Source organism: Onychostoma macrolepis, chromosome 20 (genome assembly GCF_012432095.1).
Source record: "Onychostoma macrolepis isolate SWU-2019 chromosome 20, ASM1243209v1, whole genome shotgun sequence".
NCBI classification, from domain to species: Eukaryota; Metazoa; Chordata; class Actinopteri; order Cypriniformes; family Cyprinidae; genus Onychostoma; species Onychostoma macrolepis.
Window position 1 is genome coordinate 30,344,754 of NC_081174.1, and position 23,779 is coordinate 30,368,532.

At 32.6% G+C, this 23,779-nt stretch overlaps 1 protein-coding gene across 1 annotated transcript in view; it reads left to right on the forward strand.

The window, feature by feature from the left end:
* The window catches only part of arhgap39 (Rho GTPase activating protein 39), a 59,160-nt gene that overhangs the window by 31,877 nt on the left and 3,504 nt on the right, over nucleotides 1–23,779 (forward strand). The window contains 6 exon segments of the mRNA XM_058755204.1: nucleotides 3,487–3,651; nucleotides 4,880–5,279; nucleotides 8,076–8,149; nucleotides 12,024–12,223; nucleotides 17,605–17,696; nucleotides 22,701–22,870. Coding sequence (XP_058611187.1) covers nucleotides 3,487–3,651; nucleotides 4,880–5,279; nucleotides 8,076–8,149; nucleotides 12,024–12,223; nucleotides 17,605–17,696; nucleotides 22,701–22,870 — 1,101 coding nt within the window.

Below are 23,779 nucleotides of genomic sequence, written 5' to 3' on the forward strand. Positions count from 1 at the left end.
CGTTGTAGTTTAGGTTAAACGAACAAAAGCACAAACCACATTGTTACGTTCAGAAATAATACCGGTAATTAAAGCGTAATGTTATAATGTACAAACAATTAGGCCTAACACAATACCTAGCCTTGAACGGTATTTGGAACACAACAAGAATTAAAAATATAATTTGCTGAAGTCTGTTGTTCTCATGCAGACTACCTCTCTCATTCGGCACGAATCCAATTAAATGTTTCCATATTCGTTATGTATCTGAATGCTAAACTATTATTTATTATGTAAACCAGGCGGAGGAGATTCTCAAATTTTTGTTGTATAAACTTAAAAGGACAAGTTGGCTCAGCTTTTTTTTTTTACAGTGTAGCTATATGTTTGCTTGACATTATTTTATTCTGATAATGAACAGGCTGCAAAAATACAAATTTTTTGGTCATACAGATTATTCGAAACTGCAATGTGTTTAGTTTTATTTCTGTCATCTCGTTTTTTTTCCGTGAACTTGTTTGTAGAGCGCCGCAACTCACAAAAATGAACCAAACTCAGCAGCATATAGGCTACTTGTCACTCAGTCTTTTTCTTTAATTTTGTTAATCTGTTAATTATTTAAGTGAAATATATTTAGCGTATTCGTTCATTTTATACATAGACCATGATAAAAATTTTTTTTATTTCTGTTGCTCATCCACGCTCGTCCGCCACATTCTTTCTCTTATCCGACCTTGTTAGTGCCACCAGTCCAGGTGTTTCTTCTGTTACTTATTATTTCTCAATGTTGAGAGTTCGGTGTCGCACATAGATTGCACATGACTTTTCTCTGATGAACTATAAATAACGGGAGAGTGTCCATCTCACAAATGTAGAATCCATCTGCAGTGATCTCAACCATCGAATTCCAGCAACATGAAATAGAAAAGTCACCTCTTAATTTTGAGTTAAATTATGTTGTTGCAACATCCGTTAGCGAGATTGTAATAATATTACCCAAATTATATTAGTAATGCCTTATATTACTGCATTACAGCAAAAATTAATATATTACTGTAATATTGTTACTTTTGTAATGTGTTACTCCCAACACCGGAGAGATGCATGTGCTATTTCACGTTACGTAATCACGTTGGAAAGGTCACACGCGGTTAGTTCTTCCTCTGTGTACTCCGGTTCAAAAATGGTTGCTTGGACATTTTAGGAGATCTTTAGAGAGTTGCTATGCAGTTGCTAAAGGTGTTCTGAGTATGTTTTAGAACGTTGCTAAGCAGTTGCTGGGACCTTTTAGGCGGGTTTTTAGCGTGTTGTAATGCAGTTGTTAAGGGTGTTCCGAGTATGCTTTAAAACATTGCTATGCAGTTGCTAAGGGTGCTCTGAGTATGTTTTAGAACGTTTCTATGCAGTTGCTGGGGCGTTTTTGGAGGTTTTTAGAACGTTGCTATACAGTTACTAAGGTTGTTCTGAGTATGCTTTAGAACATTGCTGTGCAGTTGCTAAGGTTGTTCTAAGCATGCTTTAGAACATTGCTATGCAGTTGCTAAGGGTGTTCTGAGTATGTTTTAGAACGTTTCTATGCAGTTGCTGGGGCGTTTTTGGAGGTTTTTAGAACGTTGCTATACAGTTACTAAGGTTGTTCTGAGTATGCTTTAGAACATTGCTATGCAGTTGCTAAGGGTGCTCTGAGTATGTTTTAGAACGTTTCTATGCAGTTGCTGGGGCGTTTTTGGAGGTTTTTAGAACGTTGCTATACAGTTACTAAGGTTGTTCTGAGTATGCTTTAGAACATTGCTATGCAGTTGCTAAGGTTGTTCTAAGCATGCTTTAGAACATTGCTATGCAGTTGCTAAGGTTATTCTAAGCATGCTTTAGAACATTGCTATGCAGTTGCTAAGGGTGTTCTGAGTATGTTTTAGAACGTTGCTATACAGTTACTAAGGGTGTTCTGAGTATGCTTTAGAACATTGCTATGCAGTTGCTAAGGCTGTTCTGAGTATGCTTTAGAATGTTGCTATGCAGTTACTGGGGCATTCTGGGAAGATTACAAAGTTCTCAGTAATTCACATAATTGGAGGATTCATCGGTGTCTGGAGCTCAGACGTTGAATGAACATACACACACACACACACACACACACACACACACACACACACTTAAGTCACGGTGTTTCAGATGATCGTTATGATGCTCAGCAGACTCAAAGGAATCATTAGGACTGATAATTGCTTTGCTTGCTCAAATGAACTGTATTTCTGGAGCCAAGAATATGAAGTCATTCAGGAAGAAGCAAGGACAGACTGTCCCTCAAGTCTCATGGTCTTTACGCACGGCTGAAGTTAAACACCTTCCATGAAACACTCCACAAACATCAGAGCTCAGCCTCCTCAAATCTTTATGACACATGCTGAATTACAGTCAATCAGTTTGTTTGCTCAGTTCATGTGACCAAATGATTCACATAGCAGTTGAATAATTCACTGTGAAAATAAACGATTCATTGATAAGTCCTGCATCATCTTTTTTTTTTTTTTTTTTGGAAGCAAAATGTTTTTCACTGCAAAAAATAAAATAATAAAAAAATCTTAATCAGTATTTTTTGCATCTTTCAAACAAGATGCATTTACTCAAAGCAAATTATTATATTTTTGGGGATTTTATTATTATTATTATTATTACAACATTCCTGTTGTTGTTGTTTTTTTTACTTATTTTTCTTACCCCAACTGAATTTTATTTTCTAATTTTTTATTATTCTTTTATTTAGTTTTTATTGATACTTTTAGTATTTATGTTTAAAACAACAACAACAAAAAAAGACATGATCTTTATTTTTGTTTCATTTTGTTCACTACACAAAAAAAAACTGTATTTTGCATTTAGCCAAAAAAAATTATTAATTCCTTTTTTTACTGAATTATTTGGAATTTATTATTATTATTATTATTTCTTATTTTTTCTTACCTCAACAAATTTGATTTCTTGTCTCATTTTAATCATAAGCCTTACTATTAATTATTTTTTATTTCATTTTTATTTCTTTTTTTTTATGCTTATTACAAGAAGCTATTTAAAATAATGCTTGCCAGTTAAAAATAAACAGCATCATCCAGTAGATAAATATTTATATTTGTAGTTTTCTTCTTCAGAAACTGTACAAATTTTCTCAGGTCCATGTTATTAATATTTTGTGAGTTTTTTTACATGTGTTGTTTTGTTACATGTACCTGCATGTTTAACTTTGCATGACGCGTTTCGTAACGGCTGATGTTACTGAGGCCACGAGAGGAAAGCGCTTGAATCATGTGAAACTGTATAATTGTATAAATGCCTGAAGGAGGTATTTCTGCAATCTTGCTGCTGTTGTTATTCTCATTATTTTGGGGCTTGACTCATTTCCTCTTGGTCTCCTCTTGACCCGATCCTGCGGCTGAGATGGCTTTAATATCTGTGCTTCCTCTGTTCTCAATGCTGCTCTTCAGCATCAACACAATGTTTTCTTTCTTTCAGTCGGAGGATCTCGGAGCATGTTCTCAGTTCGAGGCCAGTCGTAATGCTCGCAACATGATGCCCAGCGCAAGCTGTGGCATCTTCCCAGAGTTCACGCTCCGCAAACCATCCTCCGAGACGGACATCGAGAACTGGGCATCCAAACACTTCAACAAGCACACGCAGGTACACCGAAACACCCTTTAAACCCTTTAAACCTACTGTTTCTTATGTGATAAAATATCTAAGGCCTCAATCATCATTGGATTGCATTGCATTATATGTTTTGATCATCTTACGAAGACATATTATTGGAGATATAGAGTAATTTTAATATAAAGTTAAAGACTATTTCAAAATATTAATAAATACTAATAAAAATTACAAAAACACACAACAAACACTAAAACAAAAATTGACATGGAAAATTTCAATTTCACAATTTCAATTTTTAAAACTTTTCAAAAAACTTTTTTTTTTTTTTTTTTAATATATTTTGGTATTTCATATGTGAGGCTGTACAGGGTTGAAATGTGACACTGGAAAAGTAATCTTGGTTAAACTAGAACCATTAAAAATAATTTAATTACTTGAAATTGAATAAATAATATAATAAATTAAAAAATATATTTCTTTTTAATTAGTTGCCAAGGCAACATTATTTTTTTATTTAGTTTTAGTAATATAATAAATAAAACAAATAAAAACTGTATAAACATATTTTTAAAAAAACAAAACAATGAAAATTAGAAAAACAGTACAAAATTACTAAAACTAAAGTTAAAATGAAAAAATGTAAGTATAAATTCTAATTCAAAATGTTAATAAAAACTAATAAAATTGAGAAAAGCACACAAAATTACTACAACTAAAATTAACATGGAAAATATAAAAATAAACAATAATTCAAAATATTTTTAAAACCAATAAACATTACGAAAACACAAAACAGGATTACTAAATCTAAAATTAAAATGTAAAATATAAAAATAAAAACTAATTGAAAATATTAATAAAAACTAATACAAATGACAAAACAAAACAAACTTACTTAAAAGTAAAATTAAAATGTAAAATATAAAAATTAATTCTAAATATTAATAAAAACTAATACAAATTACTACCAAAATGACTAAAACTAAAATAAAAATATAAAAATAAATATAAAATATATAATAAAATATAAAATATATAAAACAAAATTACTAAAATAAAAATATAAAAATAAAAACTAATACAAATTACTACCAAAATGACTAAAACTAAAATAAAAATATAAAAATAAATATAAAATATATAATAAAATATAAAATATATAAAAACAAAATTACTAAAATAAAAATGGTAAATATACAAATAAAAACTAATTCAAAATATTAATAAAAATGGCAACAAAATTGCTCCTGTCTTCCAGGGTCTGTTCAGGAGGAAAGTGTCCATCGCCAACATGCTGGCGTGGAGCAGCGAGCCCATCAAGAAGCCCATGATCATGACGACGGACCGGACGGTGAAGCGCGAGGCTGTGGAGCTCTTCAAGCTCATCCAGACCTTCATGGGCGACCGGCGGGGCAGAGGTGAGCCGCTGGCCGTGGCTCTGGAGGTGGCAGTGAGGGGCTGGAGCTGCCAGGGCCTGCGGGATGAGCTCTACATTCAGCTGTGCCGACAGACCACCGAGAACTTCCGCTACGACAGTCTCCAGAGAGGCTGGGAGCTCATGGCCATCTGTCTGGCCTTCTTCCCCCCGACGCCTCGCTTCCACAACTACCTGGAGGGCTACATCTACAGACACATGGACCCGCTCAACGACACCAAGGGTATGCAGAAATCCTGCCAAACAACCCATGCATTTCCTGCTGGAACAGGAATTCGGGATCATCTTTTTTTTAAAAGCCAAGCTCTTACACAATGATGCAGGATTTACTAATTTTCACTCAGAAATTGCTAGTAAATTTCACAAATAACAATAAGGAATCCATACTTAATAGCTTATAATCTGGACAGAAGCCACTATCCAAATAAATCAATTCCTGCAATTCCAATCATGTTATAGACATTTTTTTCACTTGGATGCAGTAAACATACGAATGTTATTTTAGTATCACTAACTGATTTTTGTTCATATTTTGAATTGGATTAATTAATTTTATTTTCTGTTTTCATTTTGTGTTAAAGTTTTAGTAATTTTTTTTTGTGTGTTTTTGGCATTTTTATCTTGTTTTTTATGTCTATTTATTATGTTAAATAATAAATATATAAAATATAATAATATAAAATTGTGAAATATAAATTATATTAAATAATGTTAAATAATTTTAACGTTTAAAACGTTTTTAGTTTTATGAAGATTTTCGTTTTAAAAGGATTTTAAAGATTTAGTTAGTCATATTTAAGTTAGTTTAATAATGTTTTTCAGAGCTGGGTAGATTACTTACAAATTGTAATCCGTTACTGATTCCAGATTACATGACAAAAATTGTAGTCAGTAACGTAATCCGTTACATTACACATTTTAGGTAATATAATCAGATTACTTTTGATTTAACTCGTTTATCACATTGATTTAAACAGCATTATCTAGTACCATAATGATGTAAAAATTAAATGCAAAGAGTAAGAAAACTTGTTCCATTCATTGTAATTTACAAGTGCATTAAACATTATATTACATCAAGGTTTCCCAAACTAGGGTTTATAAAGGAACTGCAGGGCGGTTGTGAGTTTAATGAAAAACTGACAATTAATTAATCATAAAAAATTTAAATGAAATTAAATCATTTTAAAACAAACTCCCTTGCACTTAATTTCCATTGTGTATGAAATTTGGTATATACACTTGCCTTGCAATGAAGCTAAAAATATGAACAACTACATCATCATGTTGATATGCTATATTGTTACTATAAAACTCTTATGACAAACATGTCTTCTAATATCTTAAATTGTTGCGAATACCGAGCTGCAGCGGATACATTTGTAAACGACTTTACTTGGACCCATTGTGCGAGCTGTCTCTTTAATACGGCGTGGTTTATATACATGTTGCTGCTGATGAGAAAACATATCTCAAACCCCGTTGCACACCGTTTCCAGGAAACATGTCGTTCAACCCGGAAACCAGGTTTGAGCTTGAACGTGCCCCAGGTTTCTATGGGAAATATGGCTCTTTCATTTAGAAGGTGGAACTATTCCTCCATATTGCACGTTACAGTTTCTCCCATTCATAAATATAGGAGTGAACCGTCTTTGCATTTCTATAGACTTTGTTTTAAATAAAACACTTACTAAAAAATATAAAATATTTTTATTTACCTGCATGCCATGTGATCATTAATCAACATCAAAGAAACCGTGAACGTGCAAATGTGATACTTAATTACTTAAAATCTCAGGGGTACTTAAAGCAAATGTATATGGTGAATAAGGTTTAGATGGAAAAAAAAGTTTTGTAATGCCTGCATTACATGTATCTACGAAATAGCGTGAATATGTGCATTTTAATTAGTTATAATAAATAATGCATGGTTTAAAAACCTACAGAGTAATAATTCAAATAAAAATGAATTTGTTCATCAGTAGTTGATGCAATGTTGAAGCCCTTCTTAAACCTGAAATGATTTTTGTAAATCTAGTGGTCAAATGCTGTCGCCACCCGACTAATGACTGATCTTTGTGTGAATGTCCACAAAACTGGACTATATATACATATATAATATGTATATAATCGGTAGGCTATTTTAGAAAGAGAAATTAGGGATTTATTGCTATTGTGTGAATAATAGCCTATTTAATAATGTAATCCATAAAAAAGTAACTGTAGTCAATTACGAGTATTTTAAAATGTAACTTACTCTAATTACAAGTACTTCATTTTTGGAATCTGATTACGTAATCCAGATTACATGTAATCAGTTACTACTCAGCTCTGCGAATATTTTATAATATGATTTTAAAGTATTTAAACGTGTGATGACTGCCATACTATTATAATGTCATTTTAATTAATTAATTCATGTTTATATTTTGAATTTGATTTCATTTTTAATTTTAGATACATTTAATTGAGAAGCTAATTATATATATATATATATATATATATATATATATATATGTATATATGTGTGTGTGTGTGTTTTTGTTTTAGGAATTAGTACATTTTTCTTAACTCAATTGCAAACTTTTTTTTTTCAATAGTTTTAAGCATAAACTTCAGTATTTTTTATAATGCTGCTGTTCAGTAATGTTTTTAACTCAGAATGAAATATACCAAAATATTTTATCTAAAATATAAGTGTTCCAGTGATATTAGCAATGGTAAAACACACAATAGGATGTGAACCTACAGTAGATAAATAGTGTGCAACTTTGCAATATTTTTCAATGCTTACCAAGAATAGAATTAGTAAGGAATGCAAAGTCTAAACTGTTTTTAAATGAATGAATAGTTTACACATTTTGCTTCATGCAACATGCAAACTGTTAAAGCACGCAGCACCGTTTTATGCTGTATGCTGCACACTGACTCGACAGTTATTATTAAGCTCTTAAGATACTGAATATCTTAAGCTGAATGTGCATTATATTTGACGTCTGCTTGTGTTTCTGTGTTGCAGGAGTGGCGATTAGCAGCTATGCAAAATACTGTTACCGTAAACTACAGAAAGCTGCGCTCACCGGAGCTAAGAAGGTGCGTGACTTCACTCTATCAGAGCGCAAACTGCGCAACAACATGACGCAGAAATTACTTTGAAACTGATTTCACTCAGAAACTGTTTTCACAAATAATGACAAAGAAACAGCATATAACACATTGAATTAAAAATTAAGTTTTGGCAATATTATTTTAAGACTTTAAAATATTTGCTGTATTTGTATTTATATTTCATTTATAATAAGAATTTAAAACATTTCAAATGAACACAGTCAGTGAAAATGTAAATATTATCTGTATTTTGTTATTTTAGAAACATTTTGTTATTGTAAAATATTATTTCATAACATAATTTTAAAATAATAATTTCTGAATACAAATTAAAAATATTTAAAATGTATGCAATTAGTGAAGATGTGATTGTAATGTAATCAGTATTGTTTTATTATTTTGAAAATATTGTTTTATTAGACATATTATTTTAAAACTTAGATGAATGTAATATATTTAAAACATTTAAAATGTATACAGTAGGGATGGGCGATATCTTATCGTTTGCGATATACCGTTAAAAATTCTCCCCACGATAAAAATTTGTCTTCCCGCGATAATACCGATAAAGTCTAGTTGTTGACATATAGTTGTTGAAGGTGGACTTGAAATTGAGGAGTTTATCGCTAAATGAGGAGCAAGGTTATTTTCGTAAACGAAAAATAAAACTAAGACAAAAACGATTGATGAAAAAACTATTTCATAAACTGAAATAAAATAAAAATGAGAACGCACCTTTCTGTAAACAATACAAAAGTGCCATAGCATCTTGTGATCACTGCCAAACTTTTGAACAAATAAATATGCAAAGGATAAATCACATCATACACACGCTTATAATTCTTCATAAATAAAGAAAATAACATATTCAAATGTGAGCCTTTAAATAGGCCTACGATTGCCGTTATTATTGAATTTCATTAGTCCCAGTTATGATTTATGCGCGGATGTTCACGGAAAAGTGCGCAAGGCACGACAGTTACAATATCACGATTATGGTTAAATAAGAAAAAAGACATATAAACAAATTAGGCTACGTTTATTTTCATATTAAATATCTCAACACACCATTAGATATGACATTAAGTGCAACTTGTGTAGATTTATTTAGTAAAAAGTCTCGCATGCTTTGGTGTATATTTGTATAGGCTACTTTTACCATCTCAATCTCAGCATGGGATAATTTTGTCGCTATAAACGTTTGCCTCACTAAGGTTAAATTATGCTAAGTCTTTCTTTGGCCTTCTGAAACTAACTATATAGAACTAAATAAAAATGTGCGCACAAAAAAAAACTAACAAAAATATTAATGAAACAAATAAAAACGAATTAAAAAAAAATAAAAACTATAATAACCTTGATGAGGAGCTCCTTCTACAGTCTGGAACTGGTTTGGTTAGGGCTGTACTGTGCACACACAAAAAAATCGTTCTGAATAAATGTACTACAGTAGCATGTGTGTGATACAGTTTTGCATGTGTATGAGCCTGTTTACAAACCTGTTGTCCAACAAAGATATCATTTATTGACATGCTTTTTCTCCAAATTAACTTAATAACATAGTTGAGTGTTTGAATTAACTTCTTTTTGTGACCAGACATGGTTTCATATTACAGAATGATAGTATTATATACAGTGATAAAGGCTATGTCGATTAGCATTGCATTATATATATAATTTCCTTATAAAAAAAATTTATTGAAGATTGAAGAACACAGATAAACATATGTGGAGTTTCTGCGCAAGGGCGCCCTCCGGCTTCCAGTGTGAATTAAACAGTCAAAACGTACTCAGTAATGCTCACAACACCCTATTTTCAGTAAAAATAGGAAACATAATACTTTTCTCTAAAGAAACAGGATTCCCTGAATTATCGTCATTGATATCGTTATCGCAATAAAATACCGGAAATATCGTGATATACTTTTAAGCCCATATCGCCCATCCTTAGTATACAGTCAGTGAAAATGTAAATAATTCAGTATAATTTTATTATTTTGACGATATTATTTTCAAACTAAATTGAATTCAAAATATTTAAAATGTAAGCAGTCAGTGAAAACGTAATTCTAATCAGTATTATCTTATTATTGTTTTTATTTTTGTTATATTATTATTTATTATTATTATATTATTTGAAAGCTTATAATATGAATTTAAAATATTTAAAATTGTATGCAATGTAACACATTGAATTAAATGTGAAAATAGACTTAAATTTTGAAAAATATTTTTGTTTTTACGTTGAATGAATGGTTCAGTGTTTGCAGAGCGTCTGGCGTCTGTTTGTGCTCTAATGCGCTGCGTGTGTTAATTGGCTGTGAAGTGTCGTGGGGGTCTGGTTTGTCCTGCTATTTAACAGTTTTAATTAACATTCAGTTTCCGGGAATTCGCCTGTTGCCCTGGAGACGTCGCCGTGACGACGGCCGGTGCGTTTCAGACAGTCGCGTGGTGATTTGCGCTCTGACAGCACTGATGCATGATGGGTGTCATCGCACACGCGTGACGGGTTGACCCCGGTGTGAAGCACATACATGTGTTTGGCATGAACGCTTGTGACAGCACTGTCCTGTGGAGATTCCAGTGAGTTTGTGTGTAAATGTGTGTTTGTGCCAGACGCTCAGCGGGGTAACGCTTCAAAACACGGCTCCGCTCCAAAACCCTAGTGTGCTGCCTACATAGGCGTCATTCAAAGCATCATGCACACATGCATAAAAGGTAAAAAGGCAGGGATCCAAGTATGGAAAAGTGTGGGATTTGAGTCATTTCCAGATCTGGAAAAGTATGAAAAGGCAGAGATTGGATTTTTTGTTTGTTTGTTTATTTAAGACTATTGCCCTATATTGTTTTCTAAAATCAAAAATTGAGGTTTTCTTAAAATAAATAAATAAATTAATAAATAAGATATTTTTTTCAAGTATTCTTCAAGTATTTTCTTTATGCAAATAAATAATACATGATTTCATCAGTAAATGTATTAGTATAGCAAATATTATTATACTGGATATAATAAATATATTATATATCATATATATCCTTCTATTATTTTGAAAATACAATTTTCTAAATAAATGTAATCATTGACAATATTATTAATTAACTTATAATATGAATTTATATATATATATACTGTATATATATATGAATGTAATCAGTATTTTATTATTTCAATTTGAATAAATGAATTCAAAAATATTTTAAAATGTGCATGTAATCAGTATTAATTTATTATTTTGACAACATTGTTTTAAAGCTTGTACATTTAAAATAATATTTTACTAATGAATTTAATCAATGACAATATTATTTTCAAACGTATAATATAAATTAAAAATAATTCAAATGAACACAATCAGTGAAAATGTGAATGTAAGAAAAAACTAAATTAAGTGCATTTTGCTTAAAACAAGTAGAATTATCTGCCAGTGGGGTAAGTAAAATATTCTACTTGTTTTAAGCAAAATGCACTTAATTTAGCTTTTTCCCCTGGAAACAAGACTAAATATCTTAAGTCATTTTGCTGATTTAGTAAAAGTATTTTAATTTAAGAATTTTTAGATATTTTGACTAGAAACAAGACAAAAATACTAAGTAAGATTAGCCATTTTTTGCAGTGAACTGTAATCCTGTATTTTAGCTCTGCAATTTTAATAAGATTGCCGCACATTGAGGTTCATTGTTCATTGATTGGTATGAGCTAAACATTTGGCAGCATAATAACATACATATACATATATAACTGGAGAAGTCTCATTTTGAAATGGATCATGTGTAGGAGCTCATCTGCAGACTCAGCAATCCCAGCATGCACTGCAATGATTTTAGCTCTGAATTTTTTTTTTGCTCTGTGTGTTTACAGGGTTTGAACAAGCCCTCGATCGAGGAGATCGTTCACGCTCGTAACGCCATCTTTCGGCTCTCCATGTTCGGCTCGTCTCTGGAGGAAGTGATGGCGATGCAGAAGGACCGTTATCCTGACCGGCAGCTGCCGTGGGTTCAGACGCGCCTGTCCGAGGAAGTGCTGAGCCTGAACGGAGACCAGACCGAGGGCATCTTCAGGTCACACATCGGCCTTCATCAGACATTTCATATATACATATATATATATATATATATATATATATATATATACATATACATATACATATACATATATATATACATATACACACACACACACACACACACATATATATATATACAGGTGCATCTCAATAAATTAGAATGTCGTGGAAAAGTTCATTTATTTCAGTAATTCAACTCAAATTGTGAAACTCGTGTATTAAATAAATTCAATGCACACAGACTGAAGTAGTTTAAGTCTTTGGTTCTTTTAATTGTGATGATTTTGGCTCCCATTTAACAAAAACCCACCAATTCACTCTCAACAAATTAGAATTCTTCAGAAGACCAATAAAAAAAAAACATTTTTAGTGAATTGTTGGCTTTCTGAAAAGTATGTTCATTTACTGTATATGTGCTCAGTACTTGGTAGGGGCTCCTTTTGCTTTAATTACTGCCTCAATGCGGCGTGGCATGGAGGTGATCAGTTTGTGGCACTGCTGAGGTGGTATGGAAGCCCAGGTTTCTTTGACAGTGGCCTTCAGCTCATCTGCATTTTTTGGTCTCTTGTTTCTCATTTTCCTCTTGACAATACCTCATAGATTCTCTCTGGGGTTCAGGTCTGGTGAGTTTGCTGGCCAGTCAAGCACACCAACACCATGGTCATTTAACCAACTTTTGGTGCTTTTGGCAGTGTGGGCAGGTGCCAAATCCTGCTGGAAAATGAAATCAGCATCTTTAAAAAGCTGGTCAGCAGAAGGAAGCATGAAGTGCTCCAAAATTTCTTGGTAAATGGGTGCAGTGACTTTGGTTTTCAAAAAACACAATGGACCAACACCAGCAGATGACATTGCACCCCAAATCATCACAGACTGTGGAAACTTAACACTGGACTTTAAGCAACTTGGGCTATGAGCTTCTCCACCCTTCCTCCAGACTCTAGGAGCTTGGTTTCCAAATGAAATACAAAACTTGCTCTCATCTGAAAAGAGGACTTTGGACCACCGGGCACCAGTCCAGTTCTTCTTCTGCTTAGCCCAGGTAAGACGCCTCTGTCGTTGTCTGTGGTTCAGGAGTGGCTTAACAAGAGGAATACGACAACTGTAGCCAAATTCCTCGACACGTCTGTGTGTGGTGGCTCTTGATGCCTTGACCCCAGCCTCAGTCCATTCCTTGTGAAGTTCACCCAAATTCTTGAATCGATTTTGCTTGACAATCCTCATAAGACCGCGGTTCTCTCGGTTGGTTGTGCATCTTTTTCTTCCACACTTTTTCCTTCCACTCAACTTTCTGTTAACATGCTTGGATACAGCACTCTGTGAACAGCCAGCTTCTTTGGCATTGAATGTTTGTGGCTTACCCTCCTTGTGAAGGGTGTCAATGATTGTCTTCTGGACAACTGTCAGATCAACAGTCTTCCCCATGATTGTGTAGCCTAGAGAACCAAACTGAGAGACCATTTTGAAGGCTCAGGAAACCTTTGCAGGTGTTTTGAGTTGATTAGCAGATTGGCATGTCACCATATTCTAATTTGTTGAGAGTGAATTGGTGGGTTTTTGTTAAATGTGAGCCAAAATCATCACAATTAAAAGAACCAAAGACTTAAACTACTTCAGTCTGTGTGCATTGAATTTATTTAATACACGAGTTTCACAATTTGAGTTGAATTACTGAAATAAATGAACGACACGACATTTCCATGACATTCTAATTAATTATATATATATATATATATATATATATATATGTTTGTGTACGTGTATATATATATATATATATATATATAGTCATGGCCAAAAATATCGGCACCCTTGGTAAATATGATCAAAGAAGGCTGTGAAAATTTATCTGCATTGTTAATCCTTTTGATCTTTTAAAAATTCACAAAAATCTAACCTTTCATTGGATAATAAGAATTTAAAATGAGGGGAAATATCATTATGAAATAAATGTTTTTTCTCTGATACACATTGGCCACAATTAAAGGCACCCTTTTATTCAATACTTTTTGAAACCTCCATTTGCCAGTTTAACAGCTCTAAATGTTCTCCTATAATACCTGATGAGGTTAGAGAACACCTGACGAGAGATCAGAGACCATTCCTTCATCCAGAATCACTCCAGACCCTTTAGATTCACAGGTCCATGTTGCTGCTTCTTCTCTTCAGTTCACTCATGTTCTACAGGGTTCAGGTCAGAGGACTGGAATGGCCAGCATTCGTGGTGATGTAGGTGCTGTTTGACAATTCTTTTAAGGTTTTCTGACCCCGAGACTCAACTATTTTCTGCAATTCTCCAGCTGTGGTCCTTGGAGAGTCTTTAGCCGCTCAAACTCTCCTTCTCACCGTGCATTAGGACGATATAGACACACGTCCTCTTCCAGGCAGTTTCCTAACATTTTATGTTGATTGGAAATTCTTAATTATTGCCCTGATGGTGGAAATGGGAATTTTCACGGCTCTAGCTCTTTTCTTAAAGCCACTTCACTAATTTGTGAAGCTCAATTATCTTTTGCTGCACATCAGAAATATATTCTTTGGTTTTTCTCATTGTGAAGGATGATTAAGAGAATTTGGGCTTTGTTTTCCCTCCTATTTATATTTCTGTGAAACAGGAAGCCATGGCTGGATAATTTCATTGTCATAATCACCCTGGAGTGCTCAAAATTGTGAATATGAATGGGAATATACTTCAGAGATATTTTACTCATAAGAATTTCTAGGGGTGCCAATAATTGTGTCCAACGTGTATTTGAGAAAAACATTTATTTCATAATATTATTTCCCCCCATTTTAAATTCTTATTATCCAATGAAAGGTTAGATTTTTGTGAATTTTTTAAATAAAAGATCAAAAGGATTAACAATGCAGATTAATTTTCACTGCCGCCTTTGATCATATTTACCAAGGGTGCTGATATGTTTGGCCATAACTGTATATATATATATATATATATATATATATATATATTCTAAGATATTATTTTGACAGTATTATTTATGTCTATTCAAAGAAAATGTCATTTTGAACCAAAGATTCTACTTGTTCTCAAGTAGATTCAAATTTTAATCTAAGTAGTAAAAAACTGTAAAGATTTAGTTATTATTCATCATTCATTCATTAGTTAATTTTTTATATTAAATATTTATATTTAATTTATTATTTTATATATTTAGAAAAATATTTTTCTATTTTTGTGTATTATATTCTTTTTCTTTTGTGTTTATTGTCTTATTTCCATTTTTAATTATTTTATTGCATCTCATTGTCTTATAGTTTTAATTGTCTTATTGTTTTTATTTCTATTTTTATTGTCTTATTTTTTATTTATTTATTGCATTTCATTGTCTTATTTTACTTTATTTTATCACCTTATTAAGTAATAAAAAAAGGACTAAATATTTAGTTAAAATTTAGTTAGTTAAAACATATCAAGGCACACAAGAAAATTATTATTAATTATAGCATTTTATAGCATATAATAAGAAATCAGCATATTAGAATGATTTCTGAAGTGTGACACTGAAGACTGGAGTAATGATGCTGAAAATTCAGCTTTTATCACAGCAATACATTACATTTTAACATATATTCACATAGAAAACAGCTATTTTAAATTGTAATATTTCACAATCTTACTGTATTTTCATCAAATAAATGCAGCCTTGGTGAGCAGAAGAGACTCACAAACATTAAAACAAATCTTACTGACCCCAAACTTCTGGACATTTTTATAAAGCATTTAAGTTAAACAAAAAATGCCACATTGAGACTATTGTGAATATTCTTGAATGATGATGCAAACAAATAGTAGAATCAGAGTTTTGAACTGATTCATTCAAACAGACCAATTTAACTTATTCACAGAAATGAATCAAACTCTAAACATTTTTGCTGCTAAAGTCAAAATCAGAGAAGCTTAATGCTCTTATACTTGTGAAATTAATGTAATGACACACTGTGACATTTAATTACCAAATTAAATGTGCATTAAAATGACTGCAGTGTTCATGGTCATTTTAAATATACTGTGAATTTTCATCCTTAATTAACCTGCATTAACCCGAGAGAATTAGCACACGCAGGTCATTCACCCTGCAGCAGCTCATAATGAGAGCACCTAAAATCAGTCCATCCTTCAGTGTTTTGGTTAGGACTAAACTTTGGCATCAGTGAAGCGCTCATCTCATCGGCTCGTAATGATGAAGGCTGGTTTGAACCCCGATCAGGACAGTCCTGCTGATCTGTGGCTGCTCGTCCCACACTGAGAATGAACACATTTACAGGAACATTCTGCCTTTATTCACAGCTTCATGTCTAGATGCTGCTGCTTCTGTCAGGTTGTGTCGTTTAGCACTAAACACTTACTATGACAGATTCTTGATTCTTGTGTTTTTGTTTAAACATTTACGTGAATTTAACATTGTGTGTTATTTGAGCTGTAAAGTGTCTAGTCATCTTCTTGTGGGTGGAGTTGCTGTCCAGACATTATTCTATCTTCTTGTTTTTATTTCAATTTTGTTTGCATTTTATTGTCTTACTGTTTTTATTTCTATGTTCTTGTATTTTATTGTCTTATTGTTTTATTTCTTTTTTTTTTTTTTAGTTTTATTGTCTTACTGTTTTTGTTTATTTTTGCATTTTATTGTCTTTTTGTTTTAATTTCTATATTTTTGCATTTTATTTTCTTATGTCTTATGCTTTTATTTAATTTTTTGTATTTCTCTGTCTTATTATATTACATATGTGACCCTGGACCACAAAACCAGTCATAAGGGTCAATTTTTTTAAATTTAAATGTATACATCATTTGAAAGCTGAATAAATAAGCTTTCCATTGATGTATGGTTTGTTAGGATCGGACAATATTTGGCTGAGATACAACTATTTGAAAATCTGGAATCTGAGGGTGCAAAAAAAATCAAAATATTGAGAAAATCACCTTTAAAGTTGTCCAAATGAAGTTCTTAGCAATGCATATTACTAATCAAAAATGAAGTTTTGATACATTTACGGTAAGAAATTTACAAAATATCTTCATGGAACATGATCTTTACTTAATATCCTAATGATTTTTGGCATAAAAGAAAAATCAATAATTTTGACCCATACAATGTATTTTTGGCTATTGCTACAAATATACCTGTGCTACTTAAAACTGCTTTTGTGCTCCAGGGTCACATATAATATATATAACAATAAGACAATGGAATATATATATATATATATATATTCAGATGAAAACTCATTGGCACAATAAATACAGTATATATGGAATTAATTGTTTTAAGATAAAACAATATATGAATCAATATAAATTTAGATACAGAAAGCTATGTTTATTAAAGCTGTAGTCTGTCGTGTGTTTGTGTGTCTCAGGGTGCCTGGAGACATTGATGAAGTAAATGCTCTGAAACTACAGGTGGACCAGTGGAAGGTGCCCACCGGCCTGGAGGACCCACATATTCCAGGTATCCCACAATCCTTTAGTCTGATGCGTTTGTAAACAAGTGCCCAAATAGTAAACATGGATTCAAAACTCCATTAGAAATAGTATGCCATCCGAGCACCTTTGGTACACTGTGTTCAGCATGCTATAATTTGTAATGCACTAATTCTGTTCTGGTTTACTAGAATCAAAAATTAATGCAGGATTTAATTTGAAACAATTTTTACTCAGAAGTTGCTAGTAAATTTCACAAGTAATTACAAAGAAATGGCAAGTAACACTTTGAATAAGGAAGAATGAAATAGTATTTTTTTTGTAAAACGCACTCTGATAATCTAAAATATTTTTTACAGTGTATGTAGTGAAGATGGCAGTCATATTTCTATGAATCAGACGGCTGAGAAATGAACGTTCTCTGACTGGATTGGCAGATTATTTTTCTGGTTGCTTTGAGTTGTTGTTCATGATGCATTATTGATGAAGCTTATATTTGTAGCTGTTTTTGCAGTCAGACAGCAGTGGAAAAAGAAACAGCAAAATGTTTCAAAACATTTCACTAAATTATTCAATTAAAAGTTACATCAGTGAAACATTTAAAAGTGTTCTTTAGATCATTGCTAAAATAAAAAATAAATGAATATTTTAATGAAAAACATGTTATTAACTATTAAAACAGTTTTGTTAAATGAAATAATGCTGAAATATGATCAAATATAAATATTAGATGAAAAACTTAAACCTCTTTCGTTCAGTTGCCAAAGGCAAATTCTAAAATAAAATAAATTATGGAAAAATTCTACAATAAAATTTTAAAAATCATTTTTAAATAAATTAAAACATTTATTTTGGCTAGTTTCCAAAGCAACATAAAAATAGGTTCTAAAATAGGTTTTGTTTATGCAAAATATTATTTTTTATTTCTAGCTTTGTGGTGAAATATGGCTAAATGTTTTATTTATGTTAAAAAGCACTTTTTAACATAAACTTTTCATGATTTAATAACTTTTCTACTGTAATTAGTGTAGCTATTATTAGAGTTATTTTTGGCAATTAAAATTAAACCTATTAAAACATTTTTGTTATTTGAAATAAAGCTGAAATAAAAATAAAATATAAATTAGATGAAAAACTTATTTCAGTTAGCTGCCAAGGCAACATTATTTTAATTATATTTATATTATTCTAAAGTAAATTAAAATTTTAAAATAAAATAAAAATAAAACTGAACTAAATCTAAAATAAATTAAACCTAAATAATAATATTTCAAATGAAAAACAATTAAAATAAAAAAAATGACAAAAGTAACTAAAATAAAAATAAAAACCGAGGGTATAAAAATTAAAAATAATTTTAAATAATTAATGAAGGCTATAATAGTGCATAAATAATACTAAAATAAGCGTGTCCAGCAGTGTAATACTATCTCACGCACTCCCACACACACACACACAAACACACACCTGTAGCCCAAGGCGTTCTGCAATGCTCCATTTCTCTCTGAATATAAATAGCTCAAACCCACACACAGTGGGAGGATCAACAACTCTTACAGGCCTTTTCCACTCTCTCTGTGCTTTCTGCTACAGCAGTACAGCAGGATCCAAACACATGAGACCACAGCAATAATCTGATTTCAATTAGACGCTTTTGACGAATCTCTGAGATCTCGAATGAATAAGAAATCATTCAGATCTGCACTACTTAATAAATAAAATAGCATGTTCTCTGGTGTCTCAGACGTTCGGACTCGTCTCTGTGTCTCCGGCCGATCCTCATTAGATCTGTGATTTCTCAGGTTGTTGCAGTTCCCAGAAACGGGCGCCTATCATTTACAAAACTGCTTTCATTCATTGACCCATATTCATAAAGTGTCTCCCCTCGGACCCGTTTCTGGAAATCTAGTAGCGTGAGAAATAATGAAGCCATTAGCTGCTAACACACTTCTGACACGCTTAAACTGGTTTAGGAAGACCAGGATTTCACCGATCGTACTGCCCTACCTGACTACAGCACTGCCAGTTCACAAAATCACTATTTCACAGATGTTGCACTTTAATCTGGCGAAGAACTGACCATCTGAAACCAAACACTGGTTTCATTACTTGACATTTGAGGGTATGTAAATCTGAAATTTGCCTTAACAACAGCGAGCCTATTTTAGGATCATTAGGTGTTTGGATTGAATTATTTGCATGACAAATAAACATGGTTAATCTTAAAATTCTCATTGCTGTATTGCATTTAGACAAATTCCCATCATTCGCAGTGGTGATTTTCACTAGATTCTCATTATTTGGGGGTGAAATGTGCTTAAATTATCATTAAAAAAATGTTGTTATGCACAATGTCCATAAAATAGGAGTCAGTAATTTGAACAAATGAATACTTTTATTCATCAAAGCTGCATTAAATTGATCAAAAGTGACAGTAAAGACATAATGTTACAAAAGATTTCTATTTCAAATGAACGCTGTTCTTTTGAACTTTCTATTCTTCTGTGAATCCCGAAAAATAAAATGCATCACAGTTTCCACAAAAATATTGTGCGGCACGACTGTTTTCAACATTGATAATAATCAGAAATGTTTCTTGAGCAGCAAATCAGCATATTAGAATGATTTCTGAAGATCATGTGACACTGAAGACTGGAGTAATGATGCTGAAAATTCAGATTTGATCACAGAAATAAACTACATTTTACTATATGTGAGCCTGGAGCTCAAAACCAGTCTTAAGTCGCTGGGGTATATTTGTAGCAATAGCCAAAAATACATTGTATGGGTCAAAATTATACATTTTTCTCTTGTGCCAAAAATCATTAGGATATTAAGTAAAGATCATGTTCCATGAAGATATTTTGTAAATTTCTTACCGTAAATGTATCAAAACTTAATTTCTGATTAGTATTATGCATTGCTAAGAACTGCATTTGGACAACTTTAAAGGCGATTTTCTCAATATTTGATATCACCCTCAAATTCCAGATTTTCAAATAGTTGTATCAGCTTTCAGATGATGTATAAATCTCAATTTCGAAAAATTTACACTTAAGACTGGATTTGTCGTCCAGGGTCACATATATTAACATAGAAAACTGTTATTTTAAATTTTAATAATATTTCACAATTTTTACTGTATTTTCATCAAATAAATGCAGCCTTGGTGAGCAGAATAAACTTCTTTTTAAAAACATTAAAAATCTTTCCAACAAAATCTTGCAAACGACTAAGCTTATTTATAGCACTGCACCATGCGTATTTAAATGAATCCATTGTCATTCTTTTTTGGGCAAATATGCTTCCTTTATATACAAATGAGGCTCATTATAGAATGTGCTGGATTCACAAATCCATTTGTTTAGTTTCAGTGATTTGCGTTATTGCTGCTCACAGAAAGCTGGCGTTAAACACTATTCAGATGCACAATGCAGTCGAGTGTATTTGCTGAAAAATTGAACAATAACCTGATATGTGTAATTGCTGAATGAACTGGGTGCTGAAACTACAGCAACAGCATGTCAATAAACAGTCAGTCTTTCCTAATGAAAACAGCCTGTATGTCTCTGAGTGGTTTGATTGAGCATCTAGTTGATTAGTGAACAGCAGCCAATCAGAGCTTGTGATTGTTTGTTGTGATTGTGTGAGCAGACGGCATCATGCAGACAGTGGTTGAGACTGCTGGTGTGGATGATCTGTCAAGGGTGTAGGTTTGATTTTGGCATTGGTGGGGACATAACCGCAGACAACAGACATTTAATTGTTTGATCTAATTTATTTTAGTAGTGGCTGGATATTGTTAGGATCATGTCAGAGCGTCTCTACTAAACTCTACACCCTTGAAAAGCATAACAAGCGATATCAGACTTTATAGTTCTCTCCTTTAATATGAAGAGCTCGAGCAACAGATCAATGAGTTCATCCAAATTTCACAAAAAGATTATAGACGCAATTATAAGTCAGACATTGAAGTGAGTTGCTGTTTTTGTCTCTTCTGAGGATTCATTCGCTGTTTGGCAATGTACCACACAGAGACATTGTGCTCAGATTGATTTTATTTACTGTTCATCTAATCTCACATTTTGTAAGTGACTTTTATTTCTGTTTCAAAGATGTTTTCTTTGGGTTGTTTGACTACTCTAAAGAGAATACGGGAAAATATAACTGAATTAATTTGTGTTTCCTGATAGCTAAATTTCACATACATAAACAAAAATCTCTTTTCTTTATTCAGAGTTGATTAACAGTCTTTATTCAGACAAGAAACTATTCAAAGTTCTGTTAATCCTAAAGCAGTGAAAACTATCTCTATATTCATCCTGTGTGTCTTCTTAAGGTGAAAAAAACGTGGTTACTATAGTTAACCACAAATTAACCATGGTTTTGCTATACTAACCATAGTTTTACCATGGTATTTGTAATTAAACTGTAAAACTGTGATTATAGAAAAAAAGAATATGGTTACCACACTTTTACTGTAGTAAAACCATGGTTAATTTTCCTAAGGGATTTGTATTTTTATATACTTTCTTTCTTTATATTTTTATTTTTTTCATTCAGTCATCACATATATATTGTAATAAATATTTGAGAAATGATTGTTGTCTCTGATTGTATTAGTCTATACAGAGTGACAGTCAATGTAAAAAGAGCAAATTTGAGAAGCAGATGAACACAAAACAGCATAAAGTTAAAGAGAGTAAACTTTCTCATTCAGAACTGTGCTCGTATGTTTTGAACACTTCGGCTCTTGTATGTTCTTACTCCACACATGTATTTCTTGAAAGTGGGCAGTTTTCTTGCATATTTCTTTAACTTCTCAGGTAATATCAGTAGTATGATCTATTTCAGATGCAAGCAGCATTACAACAACAGTGGTTACATATACATATATTTAATTGTTTGATCAAAATTACTAGGACAATTTAGTACTGGCTGGATATTGGTAGGGACATGGCATAGCATCTACTAAATTCTATGACCTTGTGTCCCGTGACCTCTGACCTCAGCTGTCTCTCTGTCTCTCTAGCGTCGCTGCTGAAGCTCTGGTACAGAGAGCTGGAGGAGCCGGTGATTCCTCATGAGTTTTATGAGCAGTGTGTCATGAACTACGACAGTCCTGCGGCTGCTGTCAACGTCGTCCTCAACCTCCCTCACATCAACAAACTGGTGCTCTGCTACCTCATCCGTTTCCTACAGGTCTGACTGACCGCCTGTCTGTCTGTCTGTCTGTCTGTCTGTCTGTCTGTCTGTCTGTCTGTCTGTCTATCTGTCTGTCTGTCTGTCTGTCTGTCTGTCTGTCTATCTGTCTGTCTGTCTGTCTGTCTTCACGTCTAACTATCTATCTATCTGTCTGTCATGTCTATCTAGCTGTCTGTCTGTCTGTCTATCTGTCTGTCTGTCTGTCTGTCTGTCTGTCTGTCTGTCTGTCTGTCTGTCTGTCTGTCTTCACGTCTATCTAACTATCTATCTATCTGTCTGTCATGTCTATCTAGCTGTCTGTCTTCGCATCTATCTGTCTGTCTGTCTGTCTTCACGCCTATCTATCTATCTATCTATCTGTCTGTCTGTCTGTCTGTCTGTCTGTCTGTCTGTCTGTCTGTCTTCACGTCATCTATCTATCTATCTATCTATCTATCTATCTATCTATCTATCTATCTATCTATCTATCTATCTATCTATCTATCTATCTGTCTGTCTGTCTTCACGTCTATCTATCTATCTATCTATCTATCTATCTATCTATCTATCTATCTATCTATCTATCTATCTATCTATCTATCTATCTATCTATCTATCTATCTATCTATCTATCTATCTGTCTGTCTGTCTGTCTGTCTGTCTTCACGTCTAACTATCTATCTATCTGTCTGTCATGTCTATCTAGCTGTCTGTCTGTCTGTCTATCTGTCTGTCTGTCTGTCTGTCTGTCTGTCTGTCTGTCTGTCTGTCTGTCTGTCTTCATCTATCTATCTATCTATCTATCTGTCTGTCATGTCTATCTAGCTGTCTGTCTTCGCATCTATCTGTCTGTCTGTCTGTCTTCACGCCTATCTATCTATCTATCTATCTGTCTGTCTGTCTGTCTGTCTGTCTGTCTGTCTGTCT